Source organism: Strigops habroptila, chromosome 3, assembly GCF_004027225.2.
Source record: "Strigops habroptila isolate Jane chromosome 3, bStrHab1.2.pri, whole genome shotgun sequence".
NCBI classification, from domain to species: Eukaryota; Metazoa; Chordata; class Aves; order Psittaciformes; family Psittacidae; genus Strigops; species Strigops habroptila.
In genome coordinates this window covers 64,558,169-64,575,633 of record NC_044279.2, presented here as the reverse complement: position 1 = coordinate 64,575,633, position 17,465 = coordinate 64,558,169, and the positions used below count along the sequence as shown (strand labels likewise).

Here is a 17,465-nt window from a genome sequence, read left to right as displayed (position 1 = left end):
TGGGACAATGGGGCCGACGGTCATGAACTAGAAGGTAGGGAAGCCAAGCAGCTGGGATCACTTGCTAAGGAAGGAGGAATTGACAAAGCAATTGCAAGAGAGAAGCGAGCCCTCAGTCTTTGGAGGCGGCTCCTGGCAGCTGTGAAGGAAAGGTTTCCCTACAAAGACGATATTACGAATCGCTCAGCCAACTGGACCACGATAGAGAAAGGCATCCAGTCCCTGAGGGAATCAGCCATTATAGAGATGATCTATCGTAGGCCGGATTCCAGGAACACATCCGTAGACCCAGATGAAGTCGAATGTACACGACCCATGTGGCGGAAACTTACACGGAGTGCGCCATCATCATATGCCCACACATTGGCATCAATGACCTGGAATGACGGAGTATCACCAACAGTGGATTGCCTGATTCGTCAACTCCGAGAGTTCGAAGACAATCTCACCCCTTCCATCATTTCAGCTGTGGAAAAACTGTCCCAGGAGTTCAAACAATTGAGAGACGATTTATCCGATCTATCCAGCTCTCCACGCGTACCAACCCATGTCTCAGCTATTAACAGAAGGCGCCCTACTGCTCGAGAAAGAAAATATACGAGGTACACGCCACGGGCCACCCTATGGTTTTACCTGCGGGATCATGGAGAAGACATGAGAAAGTGGGATGGAAAACCTACTTCAGCTCTGGAGCAACGGGTGCGTGAACTGAAGAGGAGAACAATGGTCAAGGATGATCCTCCCAGGAAAGCTGCTGCTCCAGTCTCTGGCGAGCAGTTTCCCAGATGGAGCGAAAGAGCTGATTTTACTCCAGCTCCTGTGATAAGGAATACTAATCCCTTTCTACAAGACAGAAGTGGAGAATTTTGTGATCACTATTAGAGGGGCCCTGCCTCCAGCCAGGTGGAGGAGAGGGATAATCGGGTTTACTGGACTGTGTGGATCAGATGGCCTGGCACATCAGTCCCACAGAAGTATAAGGCTCTAGTAGATACCGGTGCACAGTGTACTCTGATGCCATCAAGCTATCAAGGGGTGAAACCCATTTCTATTTCTGGAGTGACAGGAGGATCCCAAGCGTTAACTATGCTGGAAGCTGAAATCAGCCTGACTGGGAGGAAGTGGCAAAAGCACCCCATTGTAACTGGTCCAGGGGCTCCATGCATCCTTGGCATAGACTATCTCAGGAGAGGGTATTTCAAAGACCCAAAAGGGTATAGATGGGCTTTTGGTATCGCTGCCTTGGAGACAGAGGAAATTAAGCAGCTGTCCACCTTACCCGGTCTCTCAGAGGATCCTTCTGTTGTGGGGTTGCTGAAGGTCGAAGAACAACAAGTGCCAATTGCGACCACAACAGTGCACCGGCGGCAATATCGCACCAACCGAGACTCCTTGATTCCCATCCATAAGCTGATCCGCAGACTGGAGAGCCAAGGAGTGATCAGCAGGACCCGCTCACCCTTTAATAGCCCCATATGGCCAGTGCAAAAGTCTAATGGAAAGTGGAGATTAACAGTAGACTATCGTGGCCTGAACGAAGTCACACCACCATTGAGTGCTGCCGTACCGGACATGTTAGAACTTCAGTATGAACTGGAGTCAAAGGCAGCCAAGTGGTATGCCACAATTGACATTGCCAATGCATTTTTCTCAATCCCTTTGGCAGCAGAATGCAGGCCACAGTTTGCTTTCACTTGGAGGGGCGTCCAGTACACTTGGAACCGACTGCCCCAGGGGTGGAAACACAGCCCTACCATCTGCCATGGATTGATCCAGACTGCACTGGAACAGGGGCAAGCTCCAGAACACCTGCAATACATTGATGACATTATCGTGTGGGGTGATACAGCGGAAGAAGTTTTTGAGAAAGGGAGGAAAATAATCCAAATCCTGCTGAAGGCCGGTTTTGCCATAAAACGGAATAAGGTCAAGGGACCTGCACAGGAGATTCAATTTTTGGGAATAAAATGGCAAGATGGACGCCGCCAGATCCCCACAGACGTGATCAACAAGATAACAGCAATGTCTCCACCAACTAACAAGAAAGAAACACAAGCTTTCTTAGGTGTTGTGGGGTTCTGGAGAATGCACATCCCAAATTACAGTCTGATTGTAAGCCCTCTCTACCACGTGACCCGGAAGAAGAATGATTTCAAATGGGGCCCTGAGCAACAACAAGCCTTTGAACAAATTAAACGAGAAATAGTTCATGCAGTAGCCCTTGGACCAGTCCGGGCCGGGCCAGATGTGAAAAATGTGCTCTATACCGCAGCTGGGGAGAATGGTCCTACCTGGAGCCTCTGGCAGAAAGCTCCAGGGGAGACTCGAGGTCGACCCCTTGGCTTTTGGAGTCGGGGATATAAAGGATCCGAGGCCAGCTATACTCCCACTGAAAAAGAGATACTGGCAGCCTATGAAGGGGTTCGAGCTGCCTCAGAAGTGATTGGAACTGAAGCGCAGCTCCTCCTGGCACCCCGGTTGCCTGTGCTGGGTTGGATGTTCAAAGGCAGGGTCTCCTCTACACATCATGCAACTGATGCTACATGGAGCAAGTGGGCCGCACTAATTACACAACGAGCTCGAATAGGAAATCCCAGTCGTCCAGGAATTCTAGAAGTCATCATGGACTGGCCAGAGGGCAAAGATTTTGGGATGTCACCAGAAGAGGAGGTGACGCGTGCTGAAGAGGCCCCACCATATAATGAACTGTCAGAGAGTGAAAAGCAATATGCCTTGTTTACTGATGGGTCCTGCTGTATTGTGGGAAAGCATCGGAGATGGAAGGCAGCTGTGTGGAGTCCCCTGCGACAAGTTGCAGAAACTGCTGAGGGAGAGGGTGAATCGAGTCAATTTGCAGAGGTGAAAGCCATCCAGCTGGCCTTGGACATTGCTGAACGAGAAAAATGGCCAGTACTTTATCTCTATACTGACTCATGGATGGTGGCAAATGCCCTGTGGGGGTGGTTGCAGCAATGGAAGCAGAGCAACTGGCAACGCAGAAGTAAACCCATCTGGGCTGCTGCATTGTGGCAAGATATCGCTGCTCGGGTGCAGAACCTGGTGGTGAAGGTACGCCACGTAGATGCTCATGTACCCAAGAGTCGGGCCACTGAGGAACACCAGAATAACCAGCAAGTGGATAAAGCTGCTAAGATTAAAGTGGCTCAGATGGACTTGGATTGGCAACATAAGGGTGAATTATTTTTAGCCCGGTGGGCCCATGACACCTCAGGCCATCAAGGCAGAGATGCAACATATAGATGGGCTCGTGATCGAGGGGTGGACTTAACGATGGACACTATTGCCCAGGTTATTCACGAATGTGAAACATGTGCTGCAATTAAGCAAGCCAAGCGGTTAAAGCCTCTCTGGTATGGAGGACGATGGCTGAAGTACAAATATGGGGAGGCCTGGCAGATTGACTATATCACACTCCCACCAACCCGCCAGGGCAAGCGCTATGTGCTTACCATGGTGGAAGCAACCACCGGCTGGCTGGAAACATATGCTGTGTCCCATGCCACTGCCCGGAACACTATCCTGGGCCTTGAGAAACAAGTCTTGTGGCGACACGGCACCCCAGAGAGAATTGAGTCAGACAATGGGACTCATTTCCGGAACAACCTCATAGACACTTGGGCCAAAGAGCATGGCATTGAGTGGGTATACCACATCCCCTACCATGCACCAGCCTCTGGGAAAATCGAACGGTACAATGGGCTGTTAAAAACTACACTGAGAGCAATGGGTGGTGGGACTTTCAAACACTGGGATACACATTTACCAAAAGCCACCTGGTTGGTCAACAGTAGGGGATCTGCCAACAGGGCTGGCCCAGCCCAATCAGAACTTTTACGTACTGTAGAGGGGGATAAAGTTCCTGTGGTGCACATAAAGAATTTGTTGGGGAAGACAGTCTGGGTTATTCCTGCTTCAGGTAAAGGCAAACCCACTCGTGGGGTTGCTTTTGCTCAGGGACCTGGATATACTTGGTGGGTAATGCGGGAAGATGGGGAAGTCCGATGTGTACCTCAAGGGGATTTGATTTTGGGGGAAAACAGCCAATGAACTCAATTGTATGCTGTTGCCTGCTCTATAACACTTTTATAGCCCACCAGCTAGATATCTTCAGGTCACCAGCCATTGACCCTGACTTCCCTCCGATCATCACCTCAACAAAGAATGAATTTTGAGGAAACCAGATGAGCTCAGCAGTGACCAGATGAGTTTGGCGGTATCATCAGCAGGCAACAACCCAACACCATGTACCGTCCCTCCTGCCCTGAAAGACTATTACAAGAGATGGAACCTGACATCATGGACTGGATGAGTTCAGCAATTTTACAGGGATTGGTCCATGGACTAGGGAACGATATCTTTCTCTGTGTGTGGGTGTGGGTGTATATATATGTGTATATATGGGACAGGGGTGATGGTGTGCTGAGAGATGTGGGATCTGAGCATGACGTGAATGGTATGGAATAAGGGGTGGATACTGTCCTGGGTTCAGCTATAGCAGTCATTTTTCTCCTGCTTAGTAGCTGGTGCAGTGCTGTGTTTTTTAACTTTCAGCCTGGGAACAACGCTGATAACACCGATGTTTTTAGTTGTTGCTAAGTAATGTTTATTCCAACCAAGGACTTTCTCAGTCTCATGCTTTGCCAGGGAGGAGGGGAAGCCGGGCGGAAGCAGAGACAGGACACCTGACCCAAACTAGCCAAAGGGGTATTCCATACCACAGCACGTCATGCCCAGTATATAAACCGGGGGGAGTTACCCGGAAGGCCCAGATCACTGCTCGGGTCGGGCTGGGTATCGGTCGGCGGGTGGTGAGCAATTGTATCCTCTCCCCTTGTTATTTCACTAATCGTTATTATCATTGGTGGTAGCAGTAGTGGTTTTGTGTTATACCTGAGTTGCGGGACTGCTCTTATCTCAACCCGTGGGAGTTGCATTCTTCCCATTCTCCTCCCCATCCCTCCGGGAGCGGGGGGAGGAAGAAGTGGGGGGGGGAGTGAGCGAGCGGCTGTGTGGTTCTGAGTTACCGGCTGGGCTCAAACCACGACACATGCCTAAGCCAGTGAGTGATTTGTTCTTTCCCTATAGGGAGGAAAGCTGAATAACCCACTCATTACAGAACCCAGTGTGTTCTTCTAGAACAGTTGATACCGGTTGCTGCCTATGGGACAGCCATTACTTCAATCCTGCATTGCAATCCTTCCCTATTTATGTGGACAGAGTATGTGCATAGGAGGCACACTTCGAAACCTCCCCCATTTCTTCCTCCTGCACAAGCTTATATTTTTTCTTTTTATATAAACTGGTGTTCCCTTTTTAAACTTTTTGTTGCATGGTTTCATTAGGGGAGGGACTGATGAGAGACAAAGAGTGTGACTCCACACCTTTACACAACAGTACTTGCTGAATGCAGTGGTCACTGTTAGGTCAGTATCTTAGGCAATGCAGATGGCAAGAAAATGATACTGCCCTCCTGAAAAATTAATGGTTATTGGAGGTAGAAATTAACTGTACTTGTGGAATGTGACACTGAAGACTTTAAGAAGAAGAAATTCAGTTATTTTATTGCGAACATAATGTAAAATGTCCATGCAAGAGTGGCTGGAGAGGTGAACCATGGAATGAATTTATAATCTTGTGTTTCAGTCAACACACGTTAGAACATGCTTCTCCCCTCTCCCCTCTCCCAGATGTGTTTGTTGTTAGTCCCCTAAATAACGGGAAGAGTTGAGGCTAGTGAATTCTTTATGACTGAGTTAAGCTTCTGTAACCATAATGTATAATCTGTTGAAACATGTTGCAAGAGCAAAGGATTCCCCAGGGGCTTCCGGAATTAAAAAGATTCATTTTTCAGAGAGTGACGCACAATCTGATCATTCTGCTAGGAAATTCACAAATGCACAAGCTCATCTAAGACTGCTTCTGTTTTGGGAGAGCTAGGAGTGAGAGGTTAGTTATCTAAGGGTTTAATTCTGCAGTCTTCCATATAAAATAGCAATTCTTACTCTTGGTCATATTCTGCCCTCTCAATGTTTTTTAGGCATTCTGCAATGAGAGAATATTCTATCATGAAGAATGTTCTCTCAGTTGCTAAGATTTCCCACTTGTGCTGACATGTCTTATTTCAAAGTCATTTAGCAGCTGAGTAATCAAGACAGATTTCCAGATGAAAAGAAAGAACAACGAGAGATAAGAGAAGTGGTTATAGTAAGTGCAGTAACTGGCAGGCCAGAGAACAGAGTGGGTCCACATGGAAATAAACAGCATGAGGAAGGAGGCACCTCCGCAAAGAAAGGTTTTGCACAAGGTTATTTTTTTGAACCCACAAATGAAAAGGTCAGATTACAAAACCATTGAAGTCCTCGAGATTGTTCTCCACACCTGTAGTACCTATTTGCTTTGGTAACCACTCATCCTGCTGCTTTGGCACCCCCTTATGAAGCATCAAACATACCTAATCCTGGCCGAGTAGTCACAATGGACTTTTCCTTTGGTGAACTTTCACTGCTTAATCAAGTTCCATCTTCACAGGCACAGCGGTGGCTCTTCAATGGAAGCAACAAGCTAAAACATTTTCCAAAAACCCATTCCACTTCTACCATTTCTGATCTCTGACCCTTGTAATCAGGTACATAACCCTGGGCCTACTGGGTATACACACACTGCATTTGCCTGTTGGATATTTGACTCCTTGCAATTGAAGATTCTTTTTTCCAAATCTTTGTACTGCTATCAGCTATATCTGAATGAAGTACTCCTCCACTCATATCCTTGCCAGATCAGATGATACTCATTTAATTTAAAGTACATATAACATTTCTTTAAGAGCTTGACATGGATACCTTTCAGTACACGTGTGCATTTCTGTTCTGCACAACTTTGTCGGAAGTAGCCAGTGTGCTGGACTGTGCAGTGAGGAAGATGTTCTGTGATGGTCCCTTGTAAGGACACTACCTTGATAATCCAACACAACAGAGAAAGCACACACAATTTCACAGTTACTTCCTTAACATACAAACTGGGTTTTCTTACTGTGACAGCTTTATGTGAATTGCAGCTAGGAAACCCCTGCAATTTTCTAGCTGTAATATCCAGTAATATGCAGAAACAGTCAGACAGCCATTATTAATAGTTGAAGAATTTCCTCATCAGCCTCAGGCAAAGATAAGCAAACTAAGTCTCTGCCGACAGGGAAGTCCCAGAATTAGAAGAAAACAGGAAAAACAAGTCTTCAAAAAGATAGTAGAAAAGGGAGAATGGATTCACATTGGACTTTAGGCTATAAAGGTCCAATTGCCTCTAAAATCCAAGCAGCTATGGACTACTGCACAAGCACTTGAAAAGAAAACATTAAAAGGCAAACCAAGTTCGGATGGATACCTGCTTCTCCTCGAAGGGCCTTCTCCACAGCAACCCCTCTCTCCTCGAGTTGCCTCTGCTTCTCTTCCACTTGTTCAAGCTGCCGCTGGATGATCTGTTCAGAAAAGAATGAAGCAGAACCTCAGCAACAGCAGTTCTCCTGCTCTGTCTGCAGCACTCATCTAGCACTAAGTGACTTCAGTCAAATTGGCCTTTTCAAAAACAATACACTGCTTCAAAAGCTAACTGCTTTAAAAGCCAGCATCACAGTCCCTCCAGTGAAACATTCTCCCCACCCCCTTGCATCCTATCCCTTAATTTTGAAAACACCCTGATACTCACTTACTTGCTACAACTCCAATGACATGCCTAAACACTGACGTGCAAGGTAATGCTATTCAGTCAGCTTGCTTCGAGTTTTCAGAGCCCTTCAGAGCCCTTACTTCGAGTTTTAAACAAATCCCATCTCTAATAGATGATGCCAGCAGTTTTCCAATAGATTCTCTGGTAATTAAAGGTTAATTTGGTAACACTTCACTGAGCAGCATAATCTAGCAAAGCAATGACAGATGCAGTTTCATCAGGTATTATGTGACTACCACTGTTCCATGCAGTGCATGATGCTTCACTCCTCTCCAGCTAGAAAGATATTACAGTCATTATTTTCCTCACTGTAAAACTATCATGGTAGGTTTCAGCCATTCTTCCCATCTCTGTGACACGATATCAGCATTTAAAGAAGGAGTGGGAGCAGGGACACTCATGTAGAAATAAAGGAAAGTTCCATCTCTGGATCCTCTTCTGGCACACTCGAGGGAATGTCAAGATCATGGTGCTTTCACATAGAGTTAACTGTCTGCCATGACAACAAGACTGCAACACTACCTGAGCTCTGTGTAACCTCTTTAGCTCCTCTTGCTTGGCTTGTCTACGGGCAGCTTTCTGTACTCGCCGGGTCAGCTTGGCATTCAGTTCCTCTTCTGTGTACGCTCTCTGAAGGAAGGAAAACCAGAGACAGATTTTATATGCATGGTCAGAGGTATTGGAGGAGGGATGACCATTTTCTCTTCCAAAATCTCAGAAGGGAGGTGTTCTGTCTTTGCCATGGCTGTGTCAAAAGTCAAGCTTCTGTAGGCAAAGGTGTTCACAGTGCAGTGAGCAACAATTTCAGGGTCAAATCCAGAGTGAGAAAGCATACAAGCCAACTGCAAAGCTGTGATTTTTATAATATCCCACCTCTGTCTTCCACTGCTGTGAAACCTCTCCCCAAAGTTCAAATCAATTTTTATTCTATTTCTCAATAGATTTAGCCAAATGGATTTAGTTAAATCAATGAGTACCATATACGGAGGTCACCTTGATCTCATTTTAAAAGAGGGTAAAGGCATGTCTACATTAACAGTTACAGCAGTATAAGGTAAGAAATTATTTTAGACTAGTGTAGTTGTATCAGTATTCCCCTCTCCCAATTTTATTCTGGAGGAAGAACATTCTGGAAGTTATACTGTATAACGTAAAAACTACCTGTGTAAATTTGTGCAACTTTTCTATGAATCAAGAAGGCAAAAAGACATTTGAAAGCAGAATGACATTCTGGTGTGAGATGGGAAATCCCATCTCAAGAGCAACCCCACAAAACTGGCTGGTGTAAAACAGAGCAAAGAACCCCTAAAGTAAAACTAGAATATTACAATGCCAGAAGCCACCCAAAAGGAGAAAGGCTATGTCTATAGCCTTATATTTATACCTTCTATTTATACAAATAGAAAGGTCTTTCCTCCTCCTCTTTTCTCTCAGTGAAACTAGTTTAAAAATAAGTAAGTCTTTTTAAACATTACTGAAATGGGGTTTAATATCTTTTCAGGTATCCTAGTTGGTTGCACTGCAGTCTAGGAAGGCTTCCTCCCACAGAGGAGTGGGAGTGTCAAAGAAACTTCACAACTGCATTAAGTGTACTACAGTGAAGAAAAGAACTGTCTTCCCACATACATGTATGTAAGCTTTAAGCACATGTAAGCTGTAAAGACATGTCTTCTACTTCTGGGAAGAGATCTTCCCCATGGACAACCAACTTTAAGGACAAAATGTTAAGATGGACCACCCTGAGATTTGCTTTATCTAGTTATTGTACTGCCACATTGGTCAGTCTATCTCTGGTTTACTGTTGTCATTGAACAGAATTTAAGGTACGATTAGAACTCTATCAAAAATCCCTCGGACAGGTGGTTAGCTACCACCATCATTAAAGCACCAAAAAGTTAATGCTTTACTCTCTCTTGTTTTAAATACACAAAATCCACACTGATAGCTAAATCAGAAGGTAAAGTGGCAGAGGCTGTGACTTTCCTATTGCATGTGACACTGTTGTGACTATGAAGACAGGGCAATAAGAATTTCAGAAAGCAACAACATTCCTGAAACAGAAATGCAACTTCTGTCTTGATTTTAGCTGGATACAGAGTTTCCCTAAGATTCCAGTGAACTCAACGATTTTGAAGGACGCTGATTAAAGTGAGATAATTCACTTGAACTCATATTCTAAGTAGTAGTATGCATACATATTCAATTGCCTTAAAACCCACTTTGTTCTGAAGCTCGAAGATCATCCACATCGTTCAGTGGTGCACTGACAATTGCATGCATTCTAACCAGACAGAGCTTAATTTGGAGCTTAATGCATTTTTGGTAGACAACCTCTACAAAGAATTTGCTGCCTGTGTCTGCTAACATCTCACGCATGCACAGTCAATGTTTGTGATGTTAGTGCACATGTGATGGGTAGCTACGGATTCAATGGGTTAATATAGGGACATGCAATGCAACAATGGCCAACTAGTGGGAATGGAGACACTACCTTTGACGAATACGATCTCTTGAATGCCAAGGCGTGTGGTACATAGATCGACTTTAAAGGGGGAATGGTAAAGGGAAAAAAACATAAAAAACGTACAAAATGAAGCAAAATCAGTTCAACATTGAAAACAGATGCACAGTAATAAAACAAAGCTGGTTTTAAATGAAACATAAAATTGTGCAAATGCTGAACATGACCCAGACTGATGAAGCACAATGGAACTTCTGTCTGCAAAATCAAGTTTCTATCACTTTCCTCGGGGCAATTAGCTTTGGCAGCCTCTTTGAAGATACAGTCAACTTGAAAATACCTTTTTCTAGAGGAATTATTTGGCCTTTATTTACCTACAGTTTTAATGTCCACTGACCACTTATGTGCATATACACACACAAAATTTTGGCTTTGGATTTGGACTAATGGCTTATGTTGGGGCATGTTCAGTCTGAACTGGCTCAGCAAACCATGTATTACTCTGTTACGCAACTCTCCATTTACAATCTGATTTAGAACCTCTCCCAGGGGTTGTGTTTATTTCACGGTTTTAAATTCTCTCTTCTTCACAGAAATGATCATTTGCATTTAACTAACATCATAAATCGTCCTCACTGCTTTGTGACAGGAGAAACACCAGATGTGCTCAGAGTTATGTGTCCTATAGAAACGGAATCTCCCTGTCTATAGAGAGAGCCTCTGGAGCTACACTTGTGAGAAGGACGAGAAATCACTAGCTTCTCTATCCAAGGACATTCTACGCTACCCTGTAATACCTTAAGTAAACTACTGAGCATTTATGAGAAAGGTAAACTTCCCTTGTATCATGAAGTACAGAGGGCATTGTGCCATTCTGGGCAAACAGCCAGCATTTTGCATTTTCACATTCAATTAACTAAAACCACTGACAAATAAAAAGCCATAGAGCAACTTCAGCATGTATGCAAAGCTCAGTAGAAAGCAAGCTATCTGCAGCAGTAAAACACGTCTGATCACAGTACCACAATTGTATAAGAAGGACAATACACACACACAATGACACACACCTATAAACACGAGACCCACGGGGCATTTACATTAGGAATTCCTTACAAGATGCTTCTCTTGAAAGACACAACATTAAACAGCACTGAATGAATCCACTGCTGATCACACAGAACAGGCTAAACAGAGCAAGTTTCCTGGGAAGCAAGCTCACTACAGTTACCAAAAGAGCAACACAAGCACAATTTCAGTTTAGAGAAGGGTTCACATAAAAGTTATGTGGCACACAGGAAGAAACTCTTACCCAGATAAGTAGCAGGCAGTTCACAACTGCCCAAATATAACCCTCACGTCCCACCAGTACAAACGCAATTTTGCCAGTCTCAAAGTTCAGTTACATTTCTTTCGACAGCAAGGCATTCCAGTGTTTGCAGGTATGTTTACATCTTTGGACAGGATGCAATAAAACCAGGTAAGTGGAGTTCTCAGATTTGTTTCCTCAAAATAAATTAATTCTTAAAACTACTCTTTAGAAAGTAGGCAAATGCTGAGCAAAGAAATTCTTAATGGAACTTCAGCAACAGCAAATGGGAGAAAATGGGAGCAAATGAGACACTATCTCCTTAACAGAGCTGGTGAGATACTTTCCACATCAGGATTCCAGGCATCTTCCATTCCTATCCGCTCCAATGCTTAGTGATGAGATTTTTTTTCTGCAAAAGCCATTTTTAATCAAAGTAGCTCAGCACAGAAAAAAGTGATCAAGGTATACTGGAGTCTGAAAACAAGCATGGACCCTACTGAAGCCCTGCTTCCTCCTGAAGGAGCTTACAAGGCAGAACATCAACTCTAACTTTTATCTGAACCCCTGTATTGCGTATGTGTCCTCTGGCAGCCACAGGTACCTCATTCTTCTGCATCTCTTGGAAAATGCAGAATTTCTCATGAAACGCCTTGAGTGCATGCAAGGAGGAATGGAAAGGGGAGAGAAAAAAGGGAGTAAAATAAAAACAAAATAATCTTCCTCTCAGAATAGATCAACTAGGGAGAGAGATTAGAAGAGGTAAGTAAACACAGAAAATTCCTACTTACTTCATCAACTTCTTCCACTAGCCTTAAGTTCATTAGTTATTCTAGTTCATTCCACTATATATACATAGAAAGCACTCCTTACTGCACTTAAATTTGCGGTACTTCCATACCTTTGCCATCTGAGCCAAATATCAACTAGAAGCTGCCATTTGAGACTGATCTGTGCACACTGGATGACAGGCTTGAGACAGGAGGCACAGACCATTGCATCTGTGACACTACCCTCTCAGATGCTCTCTTCTTCCAGAGCATGTTTTTAACGTGAACAAGGCACCACCAGGAAGGACAGGGGAACACATTTTTCAGTACCAGAAGGGCCTTTGTGTTCTGTGGAGTCAATGAAATACCTACTTATTCCTCCAAACCTTGTAAACACTGTCTAGCAGAGCTTAGAGGCTCTCAGGAATGAAAGAAGGGCTCTTCCCTGTTACTAATTATTAAGTAGTTCCTTACATTTTCTCTTACTTTTGCATTAATAGTGCCATCCTGGAATTGAAACAAATAGTTTAAAAGCAACTTTTGCACTTTGGGAAGGTGATTCTCCCCCCCTATTCTGCTCTCATGAGACCCCACCTGCAGTACTGCGTTCAGCTCTGGGGCACCCAACATAAGGATGTGGACTTGTTGGAGTGAGTCCAGAGGAGGCCATGAAATTGCTCAGAGGGCTGAAACACCTCTCATATGAAGACAGGCTGAGAGAGTTGGGGTTGTTCGGCCTGGAGAAGAGAAGGTTCCGGGGAGACCTCAGAGCAGCTTCCAGTGCCTAAAGGGGGCCTACAAGAAATCTGGAGAGGGAATTTTTACAAGGGCTTGTAGGGATAGGAAAAGGGCGAATGGCTTTAAACTGACAGAAGGTAGATCTAGATTAGATATTAGGAAGAAGTTCTCTACTATGAGGGTGGTGAGACACTGGCACAGGTTGACCAGAGAAGCTGTGGCTGCCGCATCCGTGGCAGTGCTCAAGGCCAGGTTGGACGGGGCTTGGAGCAACCTGGTCTAGTGGAAGGTGTCCCTGCCCATGGCAGGGGGACTGGAACCAGGTGATCTTTAAGGTCCCTTCCAACCCAAACCATTCTATGATTCTATAAGTGTATTTTTCTCTCTAGGCTTTTATGTAGACCCACCAGTGTTTCCTTTTTCCTCCTCATTAACTTCCTTAAAGCACCATTTAGAGAGAAACTATTTTGGCTAGAAAGCCATTGATGTGTCTTACGGTATGAAGTTACAGCAACAGCTAGGGAAGGTTGGTCAGAAACAAAAAACAGCTCTCTCAGAAGAAGGAGAGTTCATACCAGACCACACTGGAATGAGACCACCAGGCCAAGATCAACCCCTGTATACTGGCATTTCATAGGGGCTCACTACTACGTATTTCATCTTAACAGTTGTTATCTACACACACAGACATATGGAAATACTCAGCAATTGACTGATCTTAAAGGTCTTTTCCAACCTAAATGATCCTATGATTCTAAGTCCTCAAATAAAACAGGAACAAAAGGGAAGAAAGAACTGATGGCTCATCTTTTCTCCAAAAAGAGAGGGTACTAATTCAGACTGTACACATTCTCTTCTCCTAGGAAGAATAAGCAAACCTGCATGAGTTGAAGCACTGCAGCCTGTAGCTTACCTCTTAGTTGATGATCTGTCTTGACTATGCTTTTGATGTATGCAAAAATACACTCCTGTCTGTAGTTTGCTTGGAATTCTACCTCTTCAAGCTATATTGAAGAGGCTGGTAAAACATCATCCTAAAATCAACCCTTCCAAAAAGTGAGAACTATCTCATTATTATCTTTTTGCCATAACATTAGAGCCAGTGAAATTTACTCTTCTGACAATAAATGTGTGTTTTCTGCAGATCATAAGCATGCTCACAACAGGGCCAAAATACACTATTCTGACTGCAGTATTTGTTGTAAAATAATGTCAGTGAGACAACAGATCCTTCATATAACAACAGCAGGGAATAGCTTGCAATTGTGAAACCAAGTGAAACCAACTTATTGTAGGCAGAACAGTCAGCCAACTTACAGGAAAGCCTGTTCCATGGAAAAAACAGTAAGACCAACAAAATTAATCATCCAAGTTTCTGAGCATCTGATCTGCACCATGCCAGATCCATCTCAAATGTATTTCCCATCTGCCTACCTCTCGCTTGGATTTCTGGGAGGAGCGTTCCAGAATATCATCACTGGAGAGGTCGGAGTCCTCTGAGAAACTCAGGTGTTGACGGAGCTGCAAATCTGAGAAGCCGGGAATGAAAAGGGGAAGTTAGAGAATTGGTGGCTATTCTTTCTATAAACATTTCAGAATTCAGTTGCAAGTTGTTTGATTGAGCTTCAGAAATACTTTGTCCTTTTATGGCGGTCTCAGTTGCTTTGCCTAGGATTACAGAGCGATCAGAGAAGCACTGATCCACTGATCAATATTAGTTAGAAGCCTCATTCTAAGAAAGCATCACTTTCTGCAAATGCTGTTAAAAATAATGGTCATGATGCTCTCTTTGTACTGTATCAATGCGCTTACAATATAGAGAGCACTTGGATGACAGCAGCTGGCACTATTTTGCCTATTTCTACAAGGCCAGAGAAATGTAACATGCTCACTTTCAATCACATTTATGGCTAACTTATTCACTGTATCACAGGTTGCCATTAAACATCTCCATCTGCATATGATGGCATGTGAGAGATTTACATAAGGCCACAGAATCCCCACTTCACATATCAGCAGACAGTTGCCAGATCACTGAGAACACAGGAGTAACTGCATCTCTGCAGTCTGCAGCATCCATGGAGCCAGGTTGAAAGAAAGAGAACAGACCACTCAAGGAAAAGATGATTAATAGATTTAAAATAGAGATTAAATATCACAAACAACTGATTACAACAAACCGTGCCTACTTCCCAAATCAGTCTAAGGCAGAAAACAGATATGCCTTGTACATATAAAGAGTGAAGCTTTTATTTAAGGATCTGCTTTTTTCAGTAGACTATCAACTACTTCTGTCAATATGCAAACACGCAGTTCTAGTCACTAGCACTTTTCCTGATCTGCTCATTTGATGCTGTGTCATTCAGCACAGCACCTCAATGACAAAGTAAGCCAAACTTACTGTCAAGGATACCTAGCTGTAGGAAAAGTACACAGTGCGGAGGCACAGATCTGTTATACCTGCAGCTATAATCAGTGGAGAAGCTTTGTGCTTGCCAGAATCCACAGTGGCACTGCTTGAGGGAGTACTTGGGCAGGATTTGTCATCAGTCTTTTTCTTCTTGTCTTTCTTATACCCAGAGAAAACAGACTTCCACAACGACCTAGGCTTTGTTGCTTCCTCCGTCCCACCACTAGATTTGTCAGAAAGCCTGCTGTCATTTTTGGATTTCTTCTCCTTTTTGTTCTTACGAGGGGAGAAAAGAGAACTTCTTTTTTTACTCTTCCCACTGGAGCCTTCTGAAGAGGTGATAGACCCTTCAGGTCCAGCCATATCAGCAGCAGGAGTGGAGAATTTCTCACTAGCACCATCATGCTTTCGTGTTGATCCCTCTGCTATTTTCAAAGCCAGATGTTTTGGAGAGTCATAAAACAACTCTTTGGTCTTCAAGGGCATAGAAGATGCCTTTCGTGCCCTTGCAGTCCCAGCAGCAGTAGCTGCAGCCATCTCCATATCTTTCATCTTACACAGTTGTTTAGCCATGGCATCCCGCAGTGCTTGGCTCTTGACAGACTTCTCTCTGGCTCTCATTCTTTCTTCAGCAAGCTCCTTGGCCTCCACAGAAATTTCAGGCAACACTCGCTTCTTTTGGGTAACCCCTCCTTCCATTGAGGGTGGGCCACCATTTTCTTTGACCAAGGGCAAAAGGCGTGGTTTCTCTGGCCTTGGCCTACTGGTAGGAGGTGTAAAGAACTTCTCCTGAAGGCTTGAGTCCTCTGTCCTGTCATCATATGTGTCTTCTACATCATCAGCAAACGGAATCTCGTCCACGCTCTCTGCAAAAGACTTCCGCACGTCATCTTTTTTAGCCTGGGTTGACCCTTTGGCAGCAGAGGTCGGCTCATGGCGTGGGGGAACAGGGGGTGTTGATGCTGGTGTTGGAGGTGACCTGGCTTCAACCTCATTCTGCCAGACTGCTTGATGCCTCTTTCTACGCAAAGTGGCTGGTTCTTCTCCCTGAGGAGGTGGTGGTGGTGGACTTGATGGAGGAGTAAGCATGGTAGAGTCAGAAGTGTTGAAGCTCTGGCTAGCCATAGTTCTCATGTTAGATGAGCTCTCCTGAAGGCCAAGTCCAGAACTGCTGGATACATCTCTTACTTCGCTGGAACTCCTTAGCTCTTTTTCTGATGGAGATTTTGGAGTGAGCAGAGAAATCTGCTCATTTTCTAACTTGGACAGTCCCTGTCTCCTTGGGGCAGGCTGGGGTTTCACAAGATGGATCCTTTCCTCCCCTGAAATCTTCTCACTATTAAAAGTCTTCAGAGGAGTTGTCTCAAGGGCAGATACATTAAAGTTCGCCTCTGAGCATTTGTTTCTGTCTACTGGGGTGAGCCCTAAGCTCCTCCGGATTTCAGCACTCTTCATCCAGAACTCTTCTACAAGGTTACTCCTTTTCAGGGCTTCTTCTGCAGTAGTAGGGCTCCCCAGTTTTTCCACGTCGCTATCCTGGCCCCTGAAGACTAGTTTGGCTAAAGGAGTAGACGTTAAGGCTGGGACAGGTTGGAAGCATACTGGAGGCTCCACTGGAGATGGAATGGATGTTTCAGCAGAAGGCAAAGGCTGGGAACAGATAGGCATTTGAGCAGACGTTGCAGATGAAGCCAATGTTGGTGACGCTGGCTGAGACTCTGCTAGTGATGTAGATGCAATGGCTTCTGGTGATGCAACTGGCTGGGATAACACTGGTGATGGTGGCACCAGAGGGCTCCTAGCTTTCCTGTCTTTGGGAATTTCATCCTTTGGTCCTTCTTCAAGAAGGAAAGGCTCAGGAAAGAAGCGTGCCTCCGGAGATTTTACTGCACGGGATACTTCCGCCAGGGGATCTTTTACATCCTACAAAAAATGAAACCCAGAAATATTAATAGTCAGTGGACACATTAGAATACTGGTCCTGTTTTGTTTTGTTTTTCCTTTTTCTTCCCTTTTTTCCTTTTTTCCCTCTTTTAACAA

General features: G+C 44.4%; 1 protein-coding gene across 6 annotated transcripts in view; it reads right to left on the bottom strand.

Moving 5' to 3' along the window:
- Positions 1-17,465, bottom strand: part of MICAL3 (microtubule associated monooxygenase, calponin and LIM domain containing 3) — a 191,040-nt gene that overhangs the window by 22,511 nt on the left and 151,064 nt on the right. For 4 of the 6 annotated variants that reach the window (XM_030480623.1, XM_030480611.1, XM_030480612.1 and 1 more), the window contains 4 exons: positions 15,476-17,348; positions 14,450-14,544; positions 8,263-8,370; positions 7,399-7,492 (listed from right to left, as the gene is read on the bottom strand). In XM_030480623.1, the coding sequence (XP_030336483.1) occupies positions 7,399-7,492; positions 8,263-8,370; positions 14,450-14,544; positions 15,476-17,348 (2,170 nt within the window). Of the gene's footprint in view, positions 1-6,860; positions 6,973-7,398; positions 7,493-8,262; positions 8,371-14,449; positions 14,545-15,475; positions 17,349-17,465 lie in introns of all 6 variants that reach the window. The other 2 variants (XM_030480614.1, XM_030480613.1) reach the window with 1 other exon arrangement.